The sequence below is a fragment of the Amblyomma mixtum genome, chromosome 4, assembly GCF_055824585.1.
Source record: "Amblyomma mixtum isolate Tamu chromosome 4, ASM5582458v1, whole genome shotgun sequence".
Taxonomy (NCBI): domain Eukaryota; kingdom Metazoa; phylum Arthropoda; class Arachnida; order Ixodida; family Ixodidae; genus Amblyomma; species Amblyomma mixtum.
In genome coordinates this window covers 156397943-156424995 of record NC_143015.1, presented here as the reverse complement: position 1 = coordinate 156424995, position 27053 = coordinate 156397943, and the positions used below count along the sequence as shown (strand labels likewise).

The window sequence follows — 27053 nt, the reverse complement described above, 5'->3', positions numbered from 1 at the left end:
ACCCCCTTTACCTGGGGCCCTGCTCAAGAGAACTCATTTTCATCCCTCGTCCATTTGCTGACCACTCCGCCCATCTTAGCACATTTTGACCCGTCGTCTCCCACAGAGGTTCGCACCGACGCCTCCGGATATGGCATCGGCGCCGTCCTAGCCCAACGTCAACAGGGTCAAGATCGAGTAATCGCTTATGCCAGCCGCCTACTTTCAGCCGCAGAGCAAAATTACACCATTACTGAGCGCGAGTGTCTTGCCCTTGTCTGGGCATTGCGCCTACAAGAATACTCCTACTCCGTCGTGTACAAGTCAGGGCGCCATCACCAGGACGCTGACTGTTTATCCCGATACCCTGTGGAACCACCTGACCTAGAGGACGCCGAGACCCTGCCCTGCCTCTTAGCTATCTCTGATCTTGCCGATATTGCCAACGAACAGCGCCACGACTCATCTTTACGACCTATCTTTGATGGCATCCGTTCTGCAAACCGATCTCCATCTCTGAACCTTTACGTGCTCCAGAACGGCATTTTGTATCGCCGAAACCTACGCTCCGATGGCCCTCCGCTCCTGCTCGCGATACCCCAACGTCTACGCTCTTCTATCCTTGAAGAACTGCACGATCTGCCGACAGCCGGTCACCTTGGCGTGTCCCGCACGTACGCTCGGGTGCGCCATCGCTTCTTTTGGCCTGGTCTCTATCGTTCCGTCAAGCGTTACGTGGCCGCTTGCGACCTGTGTCAACGTCGGAAAAGGCTCTCCACTTTGCCTGCCGGTCTTCTGCAACCCATCGACATACCTCCGGAACCTTTTCACCGTGTTGGCCTCGACCTTCTTGGCCCTTTTCCGACGTCCCTCTCCGGCAACAAGTGGATCGCTGTCGCAACTGATTATACGACTCGGTACGCCATCACGCGTGCTTTGCCGTCCAGCTGCGCTACCGATGTCGCCGATTTTCTTCTGCAAGACGTCATCCTACACCACGGCGCCCCTCGTCAACTGCTCACCGACCGCGGTCGTTATTTTCTATCCAGAGTAGTTCACGACATTCTTCGTTCGTGTAACACGCAGCACCAGCTCGCGACAGCTTACCACCCACAAACCAATGGGCTTACGGAAAGGTTCAACCGCAAGCTCACCGACATGTTAGCGATGTACGTATCTCCAGACCACCGAGATTGGGACGCAGCCTTGCCTTATGTGACATTCGCATATAACTCTTCCCTTCATGACAGAACAGGCTATTCTCCTTTCTACCTTTTGTTTGGTAGGCATCCCACCTTGCCTTTGGACACACTCATGTCGCCTTCTTCAGCCCCCACCACTGCTTACGCTCGGGACGCCATCTCCCAGGCCACGCTGGCGCGCCAAATAGCACGTAGTAGGCTCCAAGCCTCTCAAGTTTCCCAAAAGTCAGCCTACGACCGCCGTCACCAGGCCGTCGAATTTACCCCAGGATCACTCGTCCTTCTCTGGACGCCCTCTCGCAGCGTCGGTCTCTCCGAGAAGCTCCTTTCGCACTACCGTGGCCCTTACCGTGTCGTGCGCCGTGTTACCGACGTGAACTATGAAATTGCTCCCCTTGAAACCTCGCCATCGTCCTCTGGCGCCACCACCGACATCGTCCACGTCTGTCGCCTTAAACCTTATCACGACGCTCCTACGTCGCCGCCCTAAAGCAGGGAACACATGTGCGACAACTTCCCCGACGCGCCGCACCGATCGTCGCGTGCGATCTGCCATCCCACTGCAAGCAGGGACACACGGAGCGGTGAGCATCGCTGCGCCTCTCTACCCAAGCTCCGCCCACAACCGCTGTCACACTTCGCCGCCGTGCAGCGGTGCCTCAGCGCTGCTTGTGATCGTGTACAAATATCCCAAGAAAATACAAGATTGCCTTGTTATCAGAAAGTCTGCTCGAGCAGCGACAAAGCATGCCTGCTTATGTTGCGAGCTTTCGGCAACGGCACCGCTCGCGGGCGCTCTGGGCGACGAGCTCTGCTACTGCCTGGCTGCCGTGGTCGTCGCAAGCTAGGCCTATAGCCTCTTTCGTATCGAAGCCGCAGCGGCCGGCGCTTCGGAAGTCGCCTGAGCTATAATAAAAGGCCTACTCCACACATCGCTCTACTGTCAACAGCATGATCTCACAATAAAGTAGTAAAATAGTCAATTTCCGCGACGCCTTCGGCAGCGAAGCGAGCGGGCGCCAGGCGAGCCGGCCAGCGGCAGCTGCGAAGCGGTTGTGGAAAGAAGTTTGCTTGTATCGCAGTTGTTACCTTTAGCAGCAGCTCAGTATTGGTCAGCGATCCTCAAAAATGACATATTCTTTCACATTTCTCATCCCAGGGTTTATTATTTAAGTCAAGAACACACTTTAGCTCGTTTTTATGACACCGGCAGACGGGATGGCTCGGCCCCGAGCGCCCTGAGCATCGCGCTCTACGTCATCATGACGCTGCCGCTCTCTGCGCTCGCATTGGCTCCTGCTTCCCGTCGTTGCGTTTGTCGCATGCGGCTCGTCGTTGGCATCCAGCAGGTTGGACGCATGCGACGAGCTGCGTTCGGTCGTTGCGACGACGGTCGCAACGACGCGCCGCAGCGAATCGCACGCACTTTTCGCACATGTGTCGTTTCACCAGCCGGGGGTCCTGAAGCGGGTAGACGACAACGAAGACCAAGAGCGTGGGAAGAGTAGAAGACGACAACGAAGTTCGGACTGTGTTCTCGGTGCCGCTCGCAGCTGTTCTTTTCTATTTGTAAATACTTGTAAATATATTCTTTCCCGCAACAATATTTATACGATACATTATAATAATATACAATATTATATATTATATACAAGCAGCGGACCACACATTTTCAATCCCTACATCGTAACACCATGTGTGCTTACCTTCGGGCGACTGCTGGGTAGAATGAGCGAGCGCACATCGCGGTTTAGGGCACGAGCCTATAGTTTCGGATTCCGAGTTACGGTGACGCTGCCCGGCGCCTGAAAGTTGTATCTCGGCAGGGACGTGCCATCATCCCTCGCTCAACAAAAGCTAACGGAGCAAGGTACTGAGGCCATCGAGACAAGCAAGCAGCAGTCAAGTACAAATCTCTTGCCAGCACCGCACTCAACCCTTCCCCCATTCACTCTTCTCCAGCCTTGTACACCGTTTTTACCGTCTTTACACTAAAGACCATAACGAGTCGTTGCTCGGTTGGCCGCGTGTATACGCCCAGGACCGGAGGCGCGTAGTTGGAATTATAGCTGCCGGAACCAATTAGAGTTCAAATCAACAAGCTATGTTTTGTATAGACTCCAGTGGCGTATGGACGGTCCCAGTCGCACAGTACGAATTAACGAGCTGTAACTATTATCAATTTCGTAAGGCATTAGAAATGGCAAACACCCTCCCCTCCATTTCGGAAGAGATACATAAAACTGTAGCATGCAGCTGATGGATCCATTGAAGATTATGCCAGGCATTGACACCTGCTGCGCACATTCATTCTGCGCGAATCTCTTTAGCCGTGATCTTCCTCAAAGTACTAGCGTTTTCATTGCTGCTCAAAATGATAGTGATTTTTTTGGTGTTGAGCGCCTGGCTGCTCCAGGTATCTGCACTGCATACCGTAGCCACACTCGCCACTCTGGCTGCTGCTGTTTTCTTTCCGGACCATCTCTCGGCCTTCGCAATGACAGTCGCCGACGGAATTTTGTCTAATGGGGCTAGTAAGGCTTTCGCCTTCAAAGAAATTCTGATTGTAGGTCGGTTTTAGTCAACCTTGTTGTGGTCTTTTACTTTTCAGTGTCAATTGGTACAAAAAAATAAAAATGCAAAATTCGTTTTATGCACTTTACTTGCTTTGACCATCAGCGGCAAGATGTCAAAGATTTCTGTACTCTAATAGCACTATGACACAAGGTGTTTTTGCCTACACTCAATGTAGAGTCAGTGACCCATTTCCCAAGCTATTCGCCAAAAGAAGCTGAACACCAGGCCAGAGGAAAGCATGCGCCCATAGTATACCTGGTTGGTACATTATGGTACTGAGGATCAAACTCCGCACCTCCCGCAAGCAAGGCGGATGCTCAAACCACTAGGCCATCACTGTATTCGTCACAGCCCGTCATGGGGGCCGCATGCTCTGCCAGCCTCATTTGCTCGACCAAGGATATTCTAAAGCTATTAGGATCAAGGCTTGATCAACAGAGCACCACGCTATGAGCTGAGACATCAATGGTTTCAAATCTGAAATTGCTGCTCCACTGCACAGCAACTAGCTATGCAGCATAAAGTATACTGTTGTCTTACAGCTGAGCCATTATGAAAAATGCAATAAACGAAATACCGCATTTAGAACCTTTTGGAAACAGCAACTTTTTATTGTCACTCAGCTAACAGGAACATGATAAGCATCATTCAAGTTCAAACAAGAGCAAAAATCGCCGCTGAATGGCACACTTGCAAGATCACAAATTCTACAACAGTCAAAAAAGTGTTCTCATAGCCCTCTAATCTCCAGTGGAAATATCAGCTCTAATTATGCCTTCCTCAATACAATGATTGCATACAATGGTTTCGCTATTCTGTAGTTACCATTTTCTGTTCTTAAGAAAACTACAATGTAACATGACAGCGCACAGTATATAAATGCTCAAGTTGTATGCTTGCATCACATATACTAGAATTAACCTTTTGGCCCCTCGAAACTTATTTATGCCATGAAGATTCCAGTTTTCTTCCAGCCTCCTATAAAAGTCACAGCTCTACATTCACCGGGGTCAGCTCACAGTCACGTTGTTCATTGTGTCCAGCTTCCTGGTGAATCAAAAGCACCTTCGTTCGAGCAACTTAGACAAACCAGCAAGAAGTTACGCCTGAACTCACCTCTACTGCAAGCTTACACCGGAAAGGTTAATCCCGTGCAGAATGAAAACAACCCAACCAACAGCCTTACACATCCGTACGCCTCCCTGTCTCTTTGAAATAACGTTGTGCTCAACTGTCCCCTGACCAGCACCTAGATTGTCTTACCCACAATGCCTGTGCTCAATAAAAAATTTCAAAAATCGAAAACTAGCCAATTGCTAAAGCAGTTCAGCTCTTGACAATCTAACAAAATGATGTCTCCCTCATAAAAAACTTTTCACTCAGCACCGTTGGAAACACAGCCCTCAAATTGAGGCAAGAGCTTTTGAGTCAATCTTCAACGTTCTCAAAAGTTGTAACAGGAACCTAGAGGTGGCTTAAGCACCGTGTGCATAACATATGTATATATCCTAAAATACACATAGGTGTACTTGTAACACGGATGTAGAGACTTGTTTTGTGCTATGCTTATTGCAGTGTCCAGACACACAGGTGCCACATATAGGCCTTGAATGCAACCTCAAAGCTTGCAGAAGAAACCGCCGGCCACAGGAACATTCTCTCCAGTCACATAGCGGGCATCATCAGACACTAGGAATGACACCACACCAGCACAATCTTCAGGAGTTCCCAGCCTGCAAATGAAATTCAGCCTGTTTACAAAGATGAACCATCATGCATGAGTACATGAATCAAAGATTATGCACTGAAATCGCCATGGTGACTGCACACAATGGCCTGTAAAGCACGATACATGAGATAGATACCTGTTACATGGTGTTTTACAGCCTCTCTTTATGAACATATGTGCCCTTAACAATATTTCTAAAAGGGGGGCTCAGCGAATTGTACAATGAACTGTACAACAATGCTGAAAAGGAGTGCTATCTGTTTCCATGTCTTCTGTTCATTTTTGTATTTGTACAATGCGCCTCAACTGTAAAATCTATATGGATAAAGTGCTCTCCTGCTTATGCTATATGTGTTTGAACAACCCCCCCCTCCCACCCCCCCACCACCAGTTCCCCAGTTCTGTTGTCCAATGCCCTACACAAGAGTTCTGTTTCCTACACGGATGTGAACCGCGTGACATACATAATGACAGCCATAATGATAAACGTATATTCAAAGCAATAGGAGACTCCCAGTGCTAAGCAGGCTAAAAATTGCTCTTACAAGTCTGCCAAGGTATACAGCACAACAGCATAATACAACAGAAAGAAAGAGGTAAACCAACTATAAGGATGTTAACCCACACACAGGCCTGCCAAGCTTCTCCTCTAGAGATCAAAGTTTAGAGACTAGGTGGCTGATGCAGAAACATACAAACATGCATACCCAAAGCTAACCGTAGAGTGTGATTACATCTTGTGGTTGAGACAAGGGACATTAACTTGTACCCTTCATTCCAACAAGGACTTTAATTAGGGCCAAGAGAAGTACAGCCAATAAATAGATGCCACACAGGCAAGAATACACAAACATGAGGCTGACATGTGTTTACTTCAGCCTTAACAAATAATCAGCATTTAACAAGTGGCCCGTTAGCACAACATCAGATGTGAAACAAAAGTAGAAGTGGTAAACCATAAGAGATGCAGAGCCTAGTGTTCTTGTTTGTACTTTTTGCTCTACTGCTACATCTTCGTACACCTAAATTCAAAACGATGTACCAACAAGCCTGAATGCCAGCAAAGGTTAGAATACGAGCTTGTTGGAAAAGTGCTCCAAATGCAGTGCGCTTACCTCTTCTGCGGAACTTGTGCAATGATGGCCTCTTCTATGGACGGATCCTTCCACAGCTGCAATGCCCAAAAGTAAAGAAGAAAAAAACAAGAATTTTTAAAACAAAAGCCACAACAAGCTACAAAAAGCTAGGTATTGCACAGACTAAAAGACTAAGACAGGAGGAACAGAAATCATGTGCACTTAAAGGAAGTTTCCTGCATACAAGCTATCTTATGTACAGGTATGAAAAATATGAGTGGGGAACACAGTTGGAGCATTCATTTATTGATTACTCCGTTATTATTTGTGACGAGCGCAGTTTTTCTCTCTCTTTAACTAGTTTTCGTCTGCGCCTACAATCATAGAGTTTCTTACTATTACCTAGAGGGAAAGCTGGCGGCCCGTCTATGGGAGTTTGCATGGCGACCCCTCGAGACCACTTCAGCCACCATGGGCGCTCAAAGCATCATGGGGCGGTGAGCTACTTGTTGCGGAACTGCAACTTTTGGCCAAAAAATAATGAAAAAATAAAGCTGTTTGATAACTACAAACATCCTAACATTGAAAATCTTGTCTAATGATTGCAACAAACGAGCAGAAAAGCATTTAAGTGCAAAGTTTGCCCAAAATAAGAGACGACTCGCTCTCCTATTGGCCTAGTAATGAACACTATAAAAACTAATATTTCGTACTTAACAGGCGCACTTTTAAAAGTAAATATGTTTTCAAAAAAGATGTTGTTGCTTAGATACTACAAGAGGTTTTTTAATGGCATTTCGGAAAAGTGAAACCTTTTATTGGCGTCGTGTGTCGTCGCGTTTTCACTACTATGGTTTGTACACTCTGCATTCGCGCGAAAGTCGTCTGCGCACACACGAACAACACGAACAGGAATGAAAAATCTCATTAGTGCCACTCCGTGTTCCCGAAAAACTACGACTGCCCCGCAACAAGTAGCTCACTGCCCCATGATGCTTTGGGCGTCCATGGTGGCTGAAGTGCAGCGCCGCCAGCTTTCCCTCTAGGTAATAGTAAGAAACTCTATGCCTACAATATTCCAATGTCGTTGTGCAATTTAGTAGAGAAATAACCAAGAAATTTGCAATTTTCTGCGTGAAGTTTGTTCCCTCTCATATTTTTCATACCTGTACCAAGTTTAGATTTTTAAGGCTTGTTAGTGTGATTTAAACTAGTACTGTTGTTCCACCGTATATTAGGACTCTCTCATTAGGACTTCTTATATTGCAATCTGCATAAACTCATGCAGATCCAGTAGCACATGGAAGCAACTATAGCTATGCTGTTAATCTCATACTCTCTCAAATTCTAATATCATACATTATTTGTGTTACCATGTTTATACTTGCACAATCAATGCATTTTTTGTTGAAAAATTTCATTCTCATTAGGGAGGTGTGTTTATTACACAGGATGAAATATGCACTGTGGAAAATTAAAATGATCTCAGTTAACACAGGGGACGTGTTTACCGTCCGAATATATTTATTACAGTGTGAACGTAACATACTGTACAATATGGTAAGGCATCCGAAGAAACAAAAAGCGATCAAAAACAACAAATAATAGATTCAGCAAAGACAATGCAATGAGACGACATGAACACATCTAGTTAACAAAATATAAAGATATATTATACGCTTCTATCATACTACTGCCATTTGTTTTTGTCCCTTTGTGATGCCACCATTCAACTACTCACCCAACACCATAAACCACCACGCAGGAAATTAATCCTTGTACAAGTCTCAACTGTTCAGCTATAGCGAAAACTAAATCTCCAAAACTATAAACACAAAACCTGTTGACTGACAGTTGACCAATTGTTGTGGACTAGTAGGCAAGCAGCCTAGCAAATTTTGCTTTAAACATGAGTGGCTGCAAAATGGCTTTTCTCAGTTCAAAGCTAAACACCATAACGTCATGTTTTGCCCCTTATAATGAAAGGAGGAGCATGGAGATGTAGTCAAGCAGTGCCAGCATACTAAGTACTATTCTCCCGTGCTTCTAATATGTGCACACCACGCAAGTGTTCATACTAGTTCGCCACACTTGACAACTCTGTGCTCTTGCACTTATGCACAGCAGCACTATTAGTGACAACGCAACTGGCACTGACAGCTCAAAAACATTACCTCACTCATGGGCATTTACGTGTCACCAGCAGCAATCCAGCGCATCAAGGGCTTTTCTTCCAAATGGCAACTGCTGGGGGTTTTTAACAAGTTCACGGCATTCTACAAAAACTTTTACAGCGCGTGATCGATTTGTGTTCAATTTTCATGAGTAACCCGGTGCACGTGACATGAGGTATCAGACCTGTTCGTTCAAAATTACTCCATGTTCAGTCAAAGAGGAAATGACAAGCGTGCTAGCAGTCATTTCAGATATTTCAAAAATGCAGCCATTGCTTACAGTCGCCAGTTATGCCATTCAGTGTACACATAAATGCTTAGCCAATAAGATTCCTCACATATATTTTTTTCAGTATATACTATTTAGTTGAAACGAAACATCCATTTTGGTTTTCTAAGCTTTGCTGACATTATTTGAAGACATTTCTAGCAACTAAGAGAGGTCAATGAAATATATTCAATTACGAGCTCAAAATGTGCAGAAATTCTAATACATTGACTTTCAACAGCACAAGAGACTTCATGGTTCTTTGAAAAAGTCTGCATGTAGAATAACTGCCGGAGTTTTAGCTTCAAGTGCGGCTGCAGAAAACCGCACATTCCTGCGATATTTTCCAACTGCTAGAGTGTAGTGCCAACACAGCACTGCCACTGACCGCTTGGCTGAACTTGGTCTTGATGATGCCTGGAGCGATGCAGTTGACGCGGATGTTAAGTGGCGCCACCTGCTCAGCCACAGCTCGTGTGAGGCCCAGCAGAGCAGTCTTGGACACACAGTATGCACCCAGAAGCTGCAAGGAGAGGTCGCCAGGAAAGTGGACAGTAATTATCAGAGATTGTCTTCAGACTTAACATGGTTCTTTTAAATATATGACAGCTTCTATTTTGAATAAATCTTCATCGACAGCGAACAAAAATTTTATAGTGTCATATACGTTTAGAAGAAATTATGCAAATCAAACTATGTTCAATTACACTTTCAATAACTCTTAGCTACTTTTGTAATGAATCAGTCTTTAAATGCTGCAGTGAAGCTCCGCCCACATTCACCCTCCGCACACAGAATTCCTTTGAGACGAAAAAGCAGTCCGCTGCTTAAACGTTTCTTGATAGCTGAACAAAAATCTTATCACCAGAAAAACATTACGAGCTCTAGAATTTTAATATGTGGATTGTTTGATATAGTCAATTATTAAAAGGCTGATTTCGTTTACTGTTGCGATTGGCCAGCAGAGTAATACAGGACGCCGCGGACCGCGGCCCAGTGTTAGCACCTGCTGGTTTTTTAAGCTGTATCCTACTTATAAATGATGCACACATTGGGCAGGTGTAATGATTCTTGTACGCAGATTATCGGTCCAGCTTGGCAATGAAATCAATTTCTGTACAGCAAAATGTATGCTTTAATCATGTTCACGAAGCGGCACACAGAGCACGTCTTATTTTTTTTTTGAACGCTGCGTCAATACAGAAAAAGATCGTTGCTTCGAAACCCCCCCCCCTCCCCCCCTTCAATCTCTCTAATTCGAACAACAAGCCGGCGCAGTACCGGCCAGCGCCCATGTAATGGCGTAGGACGCTCGCTAATTCGGACGCTACGCGTCTCGCACCGATTAATTCGAACGGCTTCCCGAAGGAAGGCCGCGTCCAAGTGCCCCTGGGACAGCAATTGATCGTGAATAGAGCCTTACTCAAATCTGAATTTCATCTGCAGCGTCGTTCGCACATCCTACCCGCGCGAAGCGGCAGGCGTGACGATAAACGGACGGCCTCGTCTCCGAGAATAGACCGACCGCGCAGTTTCTGTTTCGCTTTCCGCGAGCTTCGCGCCAGCCCGCGACCAAACCGAATCCCGCTGATTGGCGCCGCTACCAATCTCTCTCGTCTTCATCCGCCTGGTTCTTCAGAGATTGCGCGCTCGTTACCTGCCGTTCCGTTTTTTTTTGTGCGCTGAAACTTCCTCAATACGTGACGCAGCCGCTCGTGAGGAGGCTCCACAGCTACCGCGTCGCACCGTGTAGGATGCCGTGGAGGTCCTTTTCGTTTCAGAGCTGCTCTGCTTTGACACCCCCGACCCTCCCGACAGTGTGCGCGCTGACACTGCCGCTGTTCCCGTCTCAAGAAATTTGCAGTGGTTTAGCTCTGGTTTAACCTGGGGGATTGCGAAAGCAACGAGGAGAGAGAGAGAGGCGATGGAGAGCGCGCGGCAGCGGCGCCGGCCCCGGCACGCTAGCTATGCGCCGCTATTGCGCATGCGCAACTGGCAAGCGCGGCGGCGGCACCTGACGGTGGCGTGCCGTGTGACGTCACTGCTCCTGGCGCATGCGCAGTACGGCCTTTCGTCAGCTCCGCGAAATGGCGCGGCGACTCGCGTAGTGTTGCTTTCGCAACAAAACCATAGCCCAGTCTTTCACCAAATGAATTTAGAATGATGCAAACGGTCTTGTCAGCTTTTCGACGGTCATTCGATAATTCAAACTTCGGATAATTCGAACATTTTTTTCCGGTCCCGTGAAGTTCGAACGAATCAACGAGCGTTTACTGTATAAAGCAGTCAAAGCTGACCATCCATTTAGTTTTCTGAATGGCAGTAGTATGTTTCTGGGCCTTGAAAGTGACGATAAAAAAAAATCATTTCAGTGAAATGACGAGAATACTTACAGGGATAGACTGATAGGCCCCTATGGATGAGACATAGACAATGGACCCTCCCCTGCAATGCAGAAAAAAAAATGCAAAGGCACATTCATTAGAGACCAACACAGACAAATGGGAATGAGAGGAATTATAGTGTTGTTTAGTGAAACCCTGCAGCTTACCCTCGCTTCTCTAGGTGAGGCACAACTTCTTTAGTGAGCAGGAAAGCACTTTTAACATTGATGTCAAAAATCTGGGAGAGAGAGAAAAAACAGCGAGGCATGCTGTAACAGAGTACCTAGAAAACAGCTCCCCTTCCCCCCCTTCATTTCCAGCTAGCACCACTGCAAGCTAACATGGCAGGACTGGTGCTATAACTATCATTAAACGTGAAACAAACTGAAATGAAAGAAGCGGCAAAGTCCTTCATGTCATCACAAAAACTGAAATGAGACAAGACAGATGTAAAGCTTACCTTGTCCCAAGCACTCTCCGGTGTCTGGCAAGGGCCCAGGTGCAAGGAGACAGGGAGACAAAAACAAAAAAGAAACGCATGGCATTCAATCAAGGTCGGGCAGAAGAACAACAGCGTCGGCTCAAACTGAAATGAAGCTATATGGAACTGTTAGGCGAATAAAGAAAAAAGGTGCCACAAAAGAGATTATGACTGTGCGCCCAAAAGTCAGGCTCACTACAAAGAAAAAAAGATGCCAACTACACCACATGTGCAGCTGCCTAAGCATCCGGTGAAAACACAGACTGAACAGCTGCTGGGACAGCTCAGTCAGGAGGCATGGGACATGTCAAGCGGAAGTTGTGGCTAGGTATTCTTCATTTATAACATACAGCATTCTCTTCTACAAGGATTTCTCATCTGAAATTGCCCTTTCCAAACAGTAATATTGAGCCCAGGACGAACAAAGTTTGGCTAGATGTTTTTCTCACTGTTCTGCACACTGACTAAAAAAAAATTACCGACGATTACGTTACTTCCTAATGCGAAATTTGAGCGCAGCAAATAAGCTGTTTCACCTTTTCGATAGATTGAGGCAAAGAAATCGAGCAACACATGTATGCGCTATCACAGAATTTTTTTTTTTACTTTTCACACGTATTCGCAATTTCGGCTCGGGCGGTGCACATATACAGATCCGCCGCCACCGATCTGGCTCTCTGATTGCCACCGCACAGGGGTTGCATTGCAGGAGGAGCGAAGAAAGGAATTAAGTTCGAGCCGGCGCTTTGACAACCGGAGACTCGCAGGAAGAGGGGGGAGGGGGGCGGCGTGTACACCCAGCGGCAAACGATGGGGGCAGAAGCGCGCGCAGCAAGCGGACAACACGATAAAGGGAGGAGGGAAGAGATAGCAGCGACTGACTGATGCCGCTGACGCCGATAGTGAGTCAACCCCAGCTGCGGAGTTGGTTTCAGGGACAACGCCGCCGATGCTGAACACAAACAATATGATACCCTCGCTTCCGCAGCGCTAAGAACCAGGTCTAGCCGTGGGAAGGTGGTCACGTATTCGTCGACGTGCCGGGGCCTACGTGAAATAACCGGCGCGTCGGCAACTGAAGAGCACCCTATCCGCCACACAAGAACGGGGGGGGGGGACCCTTTCCTCCTCTTTCTGCATGGCGGCGACGGTATTCTATGCAGTCACGTTATCTTGACTCTCTAGCGGCGTCAGCGGCATCCAGCGGTATCAATCGGTCGCTGCTAGCGCTGGGGGGATGAAAGGGGGGCGGAGCTGGTTACGAGGCCGACGACAACGCCGACGACGACGCGAAACCCAGGAACGGACGCCAAAGAGCTGCGCTCTAAAAACAATGTTTGTTGGGTTTTCTGTTAGTAACAGGTACATCATCATCATCTGCAGCCTGACTACGCCCACTGCAGGGCAAAGGCCTCTCCCTTGTCTTTCCAATTAACCAGTTCGCCAGTTCCGGCCACCGTATTCCCACAAACTTCTTAATCTCATCCGTCCACCTAACCTTCTGCCGCTTCTGCTACGCTTGCCTTCTCTTGCAATCCACTCCGCTACCCTTAAGGACCAGCGGTTATCTTGCCTTTGCATTACATGCCCTGCCCAAGCCCATTTCTTCCTCTTGATTTCGACTAGGACGTCATTAACGCGTATTTGTTCCCTCACCCACCCTGTTCTAGTGCCGGCGCCCACATTTCGCTGGCTGGCCTCTCTGGAAACAAGCGCTGCGCGCCCGCCGTCGCTCAAAGCAGGCCCAGACTCTCTCGGGCATGTCGCGGCGTGCAGCGTGACTCATGCCGTCTCGCCGGAGCCGACGCGGACCCCTCCTCCTCCCCTCCTCTCCGTCGGTGCGGGCTCCTCTGACGCGTCACCGGCCGTCGCCTCTCGACCACTGGTCTAATTTGAACGGTGGCCGGTGCCGTGACCTGATTGGAGGATTTGAACTGCTGGCTGCCGCAACCGTCAGCGGTGGCTTTAAAAACGGAGCCGCGCTGAGCCAGAGCAGCAGACGGGCAGCAGAAGAGCCATCACGCCGGAGCTACGCTCGCCGACGGGGCCGCCCTTCTTCTTTGTGCTAGCCCGTGGTGTTCTTGGCCCTTCTATCATGTAAACGCCCTTGTACATACTGTACATAAACGTCCTTTACTCACCGTCGCCTCGACCGTTTCCTGGCTCGGACTCCCAGTCCCAACAGTGGTGGCAGCGGTGGGATGCCCCAGTCCCAACACTGTCCGCTTCCGATCTCTTAACGTTACACCTATCATTTTTCTTTCCATGGCTTACTGCGTTGTCCTTAACTTAAGCTGAACCCTCTTTGTTAGCTTCCACGTTTCTCCACCATAGGTGAGCAACGGTAAGATACAGGTACAAGGACTGCCCAAAAACGAAAACAAGCTATGTTATACTAAACCTTCCGCTACCTGATACACTCTGTTATAAAAGGTCCACTCACATCTAAGACAGGGGCCATCACAGGGTTCATGCCAGCATTGGAGACAAGGATGTCGATGCCACCGAGCTTCTCAACCACCTGCACACATGTTTCAACAATTACAGTAGGCGTGAATGCATTAAAGGTAAAAAGAAGTTGTGCGAGCATCATGCTTTGCAGCTGGCCGGCCCCAAAACTATGGCGAGCAAACAAAACTTTCTCATATACTAAATGTATCTGTGTCGCACTTCGTTTACATTCATGCAGTAAATGAAGTGTGAATAAAAATGGTACAATATTTTTCTGCACACAAAGAAAAATGACGGCACAAATTTTGCAAGTACTCCTACTTCAAACGTTTCAAAATAGACTCGGACCACAATTACACATTCATTACAGACACCAGCAAGACTATTCTGTAAAGCTTGCATCCCTAAAAGATGCAAGAGGAAACAACAGAAGTGCAGAAAATGATACAGATCTTTGAGGAAAAAAGAATAATGGTGGACATAGGGTCAACAAAGAGACAGAAAAACAAGTCAAAGTGGAGCTCTGTTGTCAATATATGAATCAGGCATATACGACTGCTGTTGTTTCGTTGCTAGAATGGCATACAGAAACTTTTCCTTAGAAACCTTTTGCAACCTAGTTTAAACGCACATAATTACCTTGAAGCTAAAGGCCACATATATCCAGGACACTTTAATGCTCCTACACTACCCAATCTCCTGTAAACCTTTCTGCACTTCAAACAACTGTGCGGAAAGTATACACACGACAAAAGTGTGACTGCCGCTTATGATCAGGAAAACTCTTAGTGCAATAATTCCATAACAGCCATAATCTTGGGATAATAAGATGGCCTAAGCGTGGACTTTATGGTACTTTTCAGGTCAGGTCACGGAAGGAAAGAAAAAGCACCGCCAGCACCCTGTACTTACACGCTAAAGCCAGGCGTGAAGTGTTTTCCTCTCCAATCCGTCTGCACATTGTCACCATTGCAAAAAACGACCAAGGCAAAAAAAAAAAGCCGCGTATGAGGAAAAGACACGCCTAGCGGACGTCCACAACTGTACGCTAAACCTTGAGGAAAAAGTGGCGACAGGCGCTGTGATTTAAGCAAACAACCTCAGCGACTATCGGCACGGCTGTTGGCAAAGAAGCGTTCAGTGGTGTCCATTCTTCAAGCACCATGCCTCATGCAGTGCATGCATGTGGCAGTTTAGACTGACTACTTACAATAGTAAACAATTATTTGCGGTAACTCTTTTTGGTTACTCTTTGTGATGTCATAAGTGATCAAGTCGAGCCCCATGGACCGCATTTCACCAGATGTATTCGCAGATCATCTGTCAAATGATTTACACCACACATGTGTGTCAAGGTATACATGCAACGACTTCTTTTTTTTCAGCAAAACTAAGATTTCTCGGGGCTGTTCAAAGCAACACTTCACTGCGATTTGCTGCTTTAAAATTCGTCACGTAGTTCGGATGTAATTTGGTGGAGACGGAGAGGCTAGCAGACGACCACGCCTGCACTCGACCATTCGTTTGGAAGCAACCAGTGCCAATATAAGCTGCTCTTGAACTGTCTTAACTGAGACGGCTCGCCGCGGGAACTTCCCGGAACTGCCGCAGCAAGTGCAGACAAATCGAAGAGACGTTCAGAATGTCATTGGAACGCGTTTCAAGAGTGGACGATAGCAGCGCCACCACTTCTTTTGCCTCTGGCGAGGAAGTGCCCCGTGAGCAGTCTTTCCAGTGCACTACGCACTGCGCCCTCTTTGACAGCTGCTGAAAACTAGCATACAGTGAAGCAGTACGTCTGTGGTCGAATACAACTTAAGTCTGCAGTGAAGCTCCGCCCACATTCAGCCTCCGCGCACAGAATTCCTCCACGACGAAAAAGTAGTTCGCTGCTTAAACTATTTTTGTTACCTAAACAAAGAAAAAAAATTATGAGCTCTAGACTTTTGATATGTGGTAAAGCTGAAATCTGGGCGAGTTGGTATGCAATCAAACTGGTGAACAGCGCAAAAAGGCGGGACAACGACAAGACAAGCGCTGTCTCGTCGTTGTCCCGCCTTTTTGCGCTGTTCACCAGTTTTGATATGTGGATTGTATGACTAGCCAAACATTAAAAGCTGGTTTCGTTCACTGTTGCGATTGGCCAGAGGAGTAATACAGGACGCCACGGACCGAGGCCCAGTGTTAGCAACTGCTGTTGTTTTTTTTTTAAGTTGTATCCTACTAGAGTTTCCTTTGCTACAAGATGCACACAGCTAGGCCACTCACCAGCTTGATGAGGTTGGCCCGGTCTTCGGCCTTTCCCACGTGACACGGCGCCCCGATGACGTCCAAGCCCTGCGCGGTCAACCGCGAGGCCGCCTGGTTCACCTTGTCCTCTTTTCGACTGCTGACGACGACCCTGGCGCCATCTTGCGCCAGGCGTTCAGCGATGGCGTAACCAATTCTGCACGGGCACCAAAAAACAAAGGGGAAAACATTGTCACAAGCAAACCCAGAGGTAAACAACCTGCGTTATCATAGTATCAACCGCAAATAACAGTAGCTATTAGCGTAGAAGTCCACAACAATACCACAATTTCTCGGGACGGCTCAAAGGAAATATGCAAAAAAAAAAACGCGTTGTTTGCGACTCCGGACAAGGTTGTATCCTTGGTTCCTGCGTTTTGCATTGGGGATAGCATGTTTAGAGAGATAATAGCGATAGCACATGTGAGAAAATAGAGAAGATACCAGTCTTCCGCGCAAACTCTCGCGACACACAGGATTATCACCGGCCCTGGGCGTACAATCACGTCGTCCATTTCGGCAAGTTTCAAGAGCAGAAACAAGAGCCATGGACCAGCGAGGTTTCCTAGTCATTACAGGGAGACAGTTTCATTGTACGCACACCGGAAATACAGCTTTAATTTATTCACCTTCGTTGAGCCAAAACACCCTCATCTTCCATGCGGGAAGGTGAATAACGAAAGGAAAAAAAAAACAGATGCTTGAGAGTACAGAAACAAAAGAATTACGGCATTTATGGAGCCGCTTTTACTTTATATTGTATGAGGCGGTACGTTTTTTGCTTCCTAATCAGCAAACAGCTCCTCGCAGCGCTGTAGAATTAACCTAGAGACCGCCTAAGCCAATCAGAAGAGAGAGAGAAAAGTGTTCCTCCGTGCCTCGCCGTCTCTTTGTCGGCTCGCGATGTATGCAGATATGGTGGGAAAATAATTGGTTTGGTTTATTGGGGTTTAACGACCCGAAGCAACTCAGGCCATGAGGGACGCCGTAGTGAAGGGCTCCGGAAATTTTGACCACCTGGGGTTCTTTAACGTGCACTGGCGTCGCACAGTACACGGGCCTCTACAATTTCGCCTCCATCGAAATTCAGCCGCCGCGGCCAGGATCGAACCCGCGTCTTTCGGGTCAGTAGCCGACCGCCGTAACCACAGCCACCGCGGCGGGGCGGTGGGAAAATAAAACAAATAGATGCTGTCTATAACAGAACGCTAAGCTATTGCACAGAAGAAGAAAAAAAACCCACAGGTCGCCGGTGGGACCCGAGCCCACGACCTCTCAATTTCGCGTGCGGTGCTCCACCAACTGAGCTACCACGGCGGCTGTCCAATCTCTAATCTCGGGGGTACTTATGTTGCATGTAACCTAACCATGAAAGTAGAAGAAGGTCGCGAGTTCGGATCACAACGGCGGCATGCCATATGATTGCTTTTGCTTCGACTTTCAAATCAATTATCTTTCAGCCATAAAACGATTGAACTATCAATTTCATGTTGATTAACAGCGCTGTAATAAAGAGAGTTGGGGTTTGCTGCCCCAGCGGCTAGCGCCGACGAAGGAGACGAAGAAGATAGAAGACGAAGCTGACGAAGCTCGGGAGCGCGCTTGCGAACGCTGGCCTGCTGAACAGCACCGCTTGAACAAAGACCGGCCGTTCCCACTAATTGTGCGAGTCGTCTCATTACACTTGGTGGAGGTGCAATGAGGTGCAGGGTGTAATGAGACGACTCGCACAATTAGTGGGAACGGCCGGTCTTTGTTCAAGCGGTGCTGTTCAGCAGGCCAGCGTTCGCAAGCGCGCTCCCGAGCTTCGTCAGCTTCGTCTTCTATCTTCTTCGTCTCCTTCGTCGGCGCTAGCCGCTGGGGCAGCAAACCCCAATTCTCTTTATTACAGCGCAAGTTTCAAAAACAGGAATATTCCTCTATGTTTTCCTTGCTTTAAATTACTGTTGGCTTCCATCATATGTACAGTCGGGGACAAAAGTCCTCGGGGACCTCGTAATCCGCAAGCGAAGCCGATAGCTGGCTTATTAGTCGCTGGTTGTAAAACGCACTTGTGAAAGGTGAAAGCCAAAATCCTCTTCTTTCACCTTCACAAGTGTGGATTCAAGCCGGAGGCTGGTAGTACAGCAGTCGGCTTCGCTTGCGGATCAAGCGGTCCAGAGACTTTCGTCCCCGACTGTACGTCATAACCAGCCTCATTTCACAAACTTTGACTGCTATATTTGGCATAAGCGGCCGGATTCGCAAATATCAGCCACATATCTCCGCAATGTTTCGTACTCGATTTATGAAGTCCACTCCGTGATTTTTGAGCAGCTCAAGAAATAAAAACTAAAAATTTGAGGTGGCTTCTCGATAGACATTAGGAGGGCATGTATAGGTGAAAATTTGAACTGTGTGTAAAGAACTGTGTGTAAATTAAAGTAGTATTCCGCTGCCGTGGTAGAGACTTCAAAAAACGACTTTTAAAACAGGCGTAGAAAATGCATACATCGGCACTGAATTTCCAGCGGAAGAAGCAGATCTAATTATACGCGCTTGTCCATAGCCAGCAATCCCTTAATTGATGTCCTCGGCGCTTTTACGCCATACTACGGCTCTCCATATGCTAACAAAGAAGGGGAAGAAACTACTTGAAAGACATGTAAAAAAAATTTTTTTTTTTCAATTCATATAAAGCATCAGCACGGAACAAGCATGTCCGGTGTGCCCTATATACTCTCGTCCTATAGGGATCATCTGACAGCGCTATTTTCAATTTCGCTTCACCCGCGCGCCCCCTACACGCACCAAAAACACATATTATAAAGCAAGCGACGTTGCGTGGAATGCGATTCAGCGCACGTGACTCATATGCCGATCGAGAAGAGCCCCTTGGAGAAGAACATCAGCCAAATATGTTGGACAGCTGCCCAGAATGTTAAACTGCAGACGGCGGCAGCGACCGGTACGGGGAAGTGCGTAGTCCCGCAGACGATGGACTCAGGCAATGACATATATTGTTCGCACGAAGCCGACGAAGCGAACAGCCCGGGAGGATGACGAGTTGAATAACAACAGAAAAAAAAAGACACCCGAATCCAAAAAATAAAAAGTTAATTACGATACAAGTGTCGCAAGCCACTCGCGTGCAAGGACACACGAGTCAGGCGTGCGCCGGGTGTCGTCTGCGCAATGGCGAATGAGAGGAAAGTTACATCCTGCCAATTACGAAAGCCCCGACTATAAAAACCGGCTTGAACGCGTGCACGGCAGAAGCTAAGCACATGACGGCGCCGCCAACGAGCTCAGTATAGCAGAAAGCTGTTGGCAGCCAACTGCAACGTTTGTTCTTCAATAAAACATGGTGCTGGGCTAGTTGGTTATTCATACCTGGTAGGAAGACACGCAAAAAACGACAACCACAGGGGAGGACAAGACACAAAACAACGCTACTATCAACTCACTTGGTAGGTAGTAGCGTTCTTTTGTGTCTTGTCCTCCCCTGTGGTTGTCGTTTTTTGCGCTGTCTTCCTACCAAACGTTTGTTCCTTCGCTGCATCTAACTTTCGATCTATTTTAAACAGCCCTGACAGTCCGTCTGAATGCCGCAACTGGCGTGACAATTCATCAACCTTCAAAGTGGCGGTGGAAACAAACATACACTCGCCAACACATTCTTCAAAAGGAAACGCGACGTTTCGGGGCCCGTACGGGTCCCCTTGATCCCATAGAGCGCTGCGTGGAACGACAGTGGCTTATATATTGTTAAAATTTTCTAGTGAGCGATTATAGATTTCTGGCAGATTACAACGTGTTCTGTTAAGAGCATGCTTTGTGCTATGTATATAGAATGATTCTAAAAGAAGGCGCGATGATAACTTGATCTCTGTGGCAATGAAATAGATGCTTCATCCCACTCAGTGGGGTGTCCTGTTGATGCGTTGTGTTCCGCCAAAGCATTAGATGCAGAGCAGCCGTTCACGACGTCATTCTGACGCTCTTAGAGCCCTCGTCCGAAATTTCCAGTTTCGCCAATGTAGGCAGCGTCACAGCCTTGACATGGTATCTTGTACACCACACCAGGGTATCTTGAGCGTTCTAGACGTACACTGCCACTTCGGAGAATGCACTAGCGCTGAACCGGGGGTGCACTCTTGCAAAACGAATACGTAAGTGCATCGGGCGCGCGCTGCACTCCTTGTACTGGTGCAGCAAGTGCAGCCCAATCGAACATACTTACGAATAGCTTTCACAGTGCACGCCGGAGCAAGTGTCACTAAGCGTTTCACAGAAATTTCTTGCTTCCGCTTATCTAACATGGCGGAAGCTGTGACGTCACGGGCACCACGATGATACACCCCGAATATATTTGACGATGCAAGCTTAGCAGGCGGCGACAAACGGTTTGCGGAAACACGAAGCTTCTCACTATGCATCTGGTTCATTCACCAAACGTGGCGGCTACTGGCGGCAACATATACTGCCCGAGCCAAGTCGTCGGCGCAGACAAAAAGCTGGAGCGAGAAACTAAATAAAAAGGCGCAGTAAAAGAAGGCGCAAAAAAATAGCGAGGACTCTTGGCAACTAAAGTGCTGATAGGCGAAAGCCGTGGACACTATGCCGTGACGACTTCCGGTGGATGTGACGTCACATCGTTCCCGTGGCTATATCGATACCCAAATTATGTATCTTTCTGGAATCTTAAGTGTTAATTACGCTTAATTACACATTTTTCCATCTAATTTGACACAAATCCGATATTTTTCCGACCATTCTGTGACAATTTTCACTATGCCGTGACGACTTCTGGTGGATGTCACGTCACACCGTTCCCATGGCTATCTCGACATATTCAAGAAAACTTTGCGCAGATTAACACAAGACGGAGGGAGAAATACACACACACACACGAGCGCTCCCTCCGTCTAGTGTTAATCTGCGCAAAGTTTTCTTGAATATGTCGCTCCATCAACTGGCCCAACGTCCTGCTCTTCTACTAAGCCATATCGACGATCACGCTATTTCGACGGAATTTCGACATTTTTGCCTATCATTAATTAAATATATATTCTGCAGTCGTCAAACTTGGTGTCTAGGTTCATTTTTTCCTCCTGTATCTGAAGCAACCTTTTGTTTTCTTCCATCTTCTTTAATTCCCGAGTTAAACGCGTGTGACAACCTCTGCTAACGGACGACAGTGTCAGCCATTAAAGGCTTTCGCCTTAATATACGCGAGGCGAGAAATAAACGAAAGAGTCCATTAGCAAGCGCACGACGCCTTCGCGGCGACGGAGCCGAAGAAACTGTCATTTGGTAATGTTGCCGGCCCCGCAAGTGCAATTACGCAAGACGAGGAAAAAAAATCACGGAAAAGTATCCCGAAAGAATACGCTGTTGCGAAGGCGGTTGCGAAGAATTCGCTTGCATAATCTGTAAACATGTCACGAGGTTGCAACTGCATCGGTTGTTCATTGCGCGTCGAACGTGAGGGGATGCAAGCAACGTTGCGCTCCGGCTGACAGATTCACACGAGGCGGTGGGTTCATACTCGCCTGGAATTGCACCGACGGTTTCTACCGGGGATGGTCCATGCGTTTGCGACACCGTAATTGCCCGCATGCAATACGCGCACTGCACGTGTTTAAGGGCTCAAATTTCTCGTTTTGCAGACTGTGTAAATACTTAGGTGAAACACCAGGTAGAGTATTTTTGTTTTCAGAGCTTCCTATCCTAACGTGTCACAGCCAAGCTAACCAGAATAGTCTGCATAACCTCCCGCGAAACGAACTAAAGCCATATTTTGTGAACACGGTTCCCTGGTTTATCAATTTTACAGCGAGTGCACTGACTTGGTGTTCTCATTATTATTTCCCGCGCAATGTGTGACATCGTTTGCCTAAATTGCGTCCCCGTGTACTTGTTGATTCCGCGCCATTTCCTTTGTTATTATTACTATTCTGTGAAAGCCAACGGCGCTTTCAAGCTGTTTCCTATTGGCGTTTTGGCATGTGGCCTATTATAAGCGTGTAAGCAATCAGAATAAAGATTACTTCCATTATCAGCGTTTAGCTGATGATCATAGGATGAAGTGCATTAGTTACATTTATTTCAGGAATCAGGAGGAAAATAATATGCAGGTCAGTAACACTACTGAAAAGGTAAGCCTAGAAGTCGAAACCAATGTCTCCTGCAAGTAAGGAAAGAGGCAGACGAAAAGGAATTATTATCTAAGACAGTCCGTATCACTGTCGAAAGTGGATTCGGAACATTGAATATCGCAGTCGCGATTGATTGATTAAAAAATTACCGACGATTACGTTACTTCCTAATGCGAAATTTGAGCGCAGCAAATAAGCTGTTTCACCTTCTCGATAGATTGAGGCAAAGAAATCGAGCAACACATGTATGCGCTATCACAGAATTTTTTTTTTTTTCACACGTATTCCTTTAACAAAGACTCCACTAACAGTTTTCGCAACTTTCTTTCGTCAAATACAATTTTCGACTAGTGTCTACTGAGATATGCGACACAGTTAATGCGTAATTTCCTTTCCTCAAATACAATTTTCATTTTCTTCATTACGGCCTCTCTTTCTTCTTTCACGCCTACGTGAAATAACCGGCGCGTCGGCAACTGAAGAGCACCCTATCCGCCACACAAGAACGGGGGGGGGGGACCCTTTCCTCCTCTTTCTGCATGGCGGCGACGGTGTTCTATGCAGTCACGTTATCTTGACTCTCTAGCGGCATCCAGCGGTATCAGTCGGTCGCTGCTAGCGCTGGGGGGATGAAAGGGGGGCGGAGCTGGTTACGAAGCCGACGACAACGCCGACGACGACGCGAAACCCAGGAACGGACGCCAAAGAGCTGCGCTCTAAAACATCTTTATTTGTTCAGTATTCTCAGAACATGTGGGTGGGCCGCCTAGTCCGGTAGTCCACTGGCTGCTGCTGCTGCGCTGGCCCTCCCCACCAGCCAGTGCTGACGGTCAGGATCATCGCTGAGCAGAATAGCCTCCCACTGCTCCTCCGAGGGGTTGGGAATGGGGTCAACTAAGGGATTAAACTGGCATGTCGCGAAACTTACCATTCCACGAATAGCAACGATTACGGACAGCAATTTTCGTCCCTACGGATTGTCGCGTCACCTGTGAACGGACAAACGAAATAATGGTCTCCACCATTTGATATCGCCGAGGCAAACGCCCGTTCATTCCGTGTCTAAAAAGCATCGCACGATGCGGCCAGCGTTGGAACTGGTAGACCAGAGAACTCCACGAAGTTCCAGGTCTCCAGCTTGCGCAGAACTCGAAATTTCGCTCCACCATACTTTTCCACCGCTATGGCGCGGCTTGTGCCCACGCGAATTGATTGGCAGCGGTCAAGCGGAGACCAAAATAGAAGACCCCGAACTGCTGCACCGAAAGTCGCGCTACATCGTCTGCTGCGCTCAGCGCAACGTAGGCTTCGTATTTTTTCTAGTCTGCTCCATCCAGCAAAACCCGAGAACAGGTTTGGGCGTGCTGCAGAAGCGAGCAGACGATAAAGAGCGCGCTGACGCACGAGTAGCAAAAATACGATTAAAAATAACACACCTAGGTGTCGCTCTCGCGGCTTTTTGATGAATCCCGCATGGCGGCGCTCACAGTCCGCACAGTAGGTGATGACAAAAACAGCTCGTATATAGAAAAAATAATAATAGATAGAAAAACTGAATGGTCATAGAAGGAGTATATTCAAAGCCAAATGCCTCCGGCAAGTCCCGCCCGTTGTCTGCGTCTCGCGCACGCAGCACACGAGAACTAAGGCGGCAGCGAAATGGCCGCCTGCGCGCACAACACGGCGGAGTTAAGACTTTCGCTATAAATGCAACACAGATATGACGCGACGAGATTCTGCCTCACGAAGACAGGATCTAGCAGAACCGGTATTTGCGCGCGACTAGCGCGCAGAATTTTTTTTTTTCTCTTCTCTTGGGTGTCCGGGGAGTCATCTATGCGCTTCCAGGAAATTAAGAATGCAGTGCAGACGACACGCAGAAAAATGCTAAACGGCTCCTCTCAAGGTAGACTGTTGGCAGGACAAACAGAGCAGCCGATTAGAAAACAGACTGCGTTCATCACGTGACGTCACGTCAGCGATCCGTAGCAACCAATCAGCGTCATTGTGGTCAAATAACATTGAGATATGTCATCGTCCAGCAGGTGAATGGACGCAGTGTACTTGCGAATTCGGCCGGTGATGGCGGTACCTGCATTTCGTTTATTGGTCATTTCTAGCTAATAAAAGATCTGTTTTCAGTATGAGCGGTATATTTGTCTTTAGAATGCCGGAGTCTATTGGAACAAGGGAACTTCAGTTGGCCTTCAGTGTGCTCTTGAACTAAGCCTTTAGGCCCATTCAGTCCGTGGGATACCCGTAAGAGCGGACAATAGTCTGCGTTATGCAAAGATATGGAGCGATACGCAATCAAAGCACCGTGAAGGCCGGCTTCCTGACAGCACTGGCAGCAAAGAAGAAAAAAAGAGTTGGCCAAGATGCAAGTGATTATGTAGCGGATACGAAAAAGGACCAAATTAAAACCCTCACCGGCAAACTGCCGAGGACGCGTTCCAAACCAGTCGGCCTTGAATTAAACCTTGCCGTAGAGAACTAGTTCTTCAGAGCGTTTCAGCCAACTCGAAGACGGACTGACGATTACCGAATTACCGATTATTGCACCAAGGTCAAAATATATATACAAAAACGACGACAGTCCGTACCGGGCCTCTATTTTTACACCGGTAGAAGAGACTACGGAGAAGATCCAGGTAACGCCTACACGGAAAAGGAGGACGGCTGAAAACGGCGCATAGATACAAAAACAAGATAAGAATAAACTCCACACAAGTTATACTAGGCCATTGCAGGTAAACTGAAACGTCAACGCTCCATGTACCGTCTTTGTCAAAAGTAACCAGGCTGCATGGTTTGCTTCTAGCTTGTATAGTGGAGCCCTTGTGGTTTTCTTAAAGATCAAAAGGTGTTGGAAGGTAGTAAGAAGACCACCAGTCCTTACCTTTAACGACTATTTCAGCTTGAAGGAAGCTGTAAGGCCTCCACTGTATACGAGCTAGAAGTAAACCATGCAGCCTGGTTACTTTTGACAAAGACTCTACATACCGCCTAGATAACACGTCAGACGGTTACCAGCAGCAGACACTAAAGAACACTGCGCAGGAAAAAATAAAAGTAAATAAACACCCCTAGACGCGACGACCAGCTTTGTAGAAACTAACAAAAAAATGCCTTAAATGCGTAGCCGCCTGTACATAACCGACTAGATGGTTATCACGAGGTACAGGCGCCAGCGATGCTGTAGTAACGTTGCCTTGATTAATTCAACGCACCGAATGCAGCCACAAGACAAAACAGCAGTAGGTCACGGACAGCCAACAAGATAAGAGATTGCTATCGCCGAGGCATAAACGGAACAACCCCGTTAAGGACATTTTGGTCAAGGCGAAACGCAAGGACTGTGAAGAGGTGCCCGTGTGAATGAAAGGGGATGTGTTAAACGAATTCACCTTTGCTGGAAGGGACCCATTCAACATGAATAAAGACAGAAAGAAGAAAGAAAGACAAAGAGAAAAGACAGAAAGAAGAAAGAAAGACAAAGAGAAAAGAAAGAAAGAAAGAGAGAAAGAGAAAAGAAAGAAAGAAAGAGAGAAAGAGAAAAGAAAGAAAGAAAGAAAGAGAGAGAGAAAGAAAGAAAGAGAGAGAAAGAAAGAAAGAAAGAAAGAGAGAAAGAAAGAAAGAAAGAAAGAAAGAAAGAAAGAAAGAAAGAAAGGAAGAAAGAAAGAAAGAAAGAAAGAAAGAAAGAAAGAAAGAAAGAAAGAAAGAAAGAAAGAAAGAAAGAAAGAAAGAAAGAAAGAAAGAACACACAATACTAAGGGAGACCAGCCAACGTTCGACGACAATCTAAGCCATGCAATATGTAATGGAAAGCACCGCCCAACTAACTTAATTTCAGACTGCCCGGTGATCGTCAAAAACTCGTCAAATAGCTTCCTTAAAGTAACTTCTTCACTTTAAATTCGGTGCCTTAAAATAGCGCAGCTGCCGCAACGGGGATCGAGCCCACGTCCCCGAGACGAGAGACAAAGTTGTCCCCTCCCGGGGGCCCTTGACAAATTCCGCGCACGGTACGCGACGAAGTGAAGCAGGATTAATCGAGCAATTCCAAGGAGACAAACGCACGCACAAAAAAAGGGCGAAAGCAATGTGAATAAAGCACGAAGGCAGCATTATAAAGTAGCGAATAGCCGCTCGCACCACAGCCGAAGGGCGAATCGAAGCAATGGAGTTTCCTGCAAAACGGGGCCTTTCCACACCACAGATAAGCCGAGACGGCAACAGAACCGAACCGACGGCTCTTTCGCATGCATTAGCTGTGAGAGCCTGGTTGGTTGTCCTTGCTTTT

General features: G+C 47.4%; 1 protein-coding gene across 1 annotated transcript in view; it reads right to left on the bottom strand.

Moving 5' to 3' along the window:
* Nucleotides 1–4345: 4345 nt before the first annotated feature.
* The window catches only part of LOC149348896 (dehydrogenase/reductase SDR family member 4-like), a 36283-nt gene continuing 13575 nt past the window's right edge, over nt 4346–27053 (bottom strand). The window contains exons 2-9 of the mRNA XM_089541016.1: nt 16590–16767; nt 14314–14391; nt 11850–11873; nt 11557–11627; nt 11399–11450; nt 9394–9528; nt 6603–6658; nt 4346–5491 (exon numbers count right to left, since the gene is read on the bottom strand). Coding sequence (XP_089397142.1) covers nt 5377–5491; nt 6603–6658; nt 9394–9528; nt 11399–11450; nt 11557–11627; nt 11850–11873; nt 14314–14391; nt 16590–16767 — 709 coding nt within the window. The 3' untranslated portion in view covers nt 4346–5376. The remainder of the gene's footprint in view (nt 5492–6602; nt 6659–9393; nt 9529–11398; nt 11451–11556; nt 11628–11849; nt 11874–14313; nt 14392–16589; nt 16768–27053) is intronic.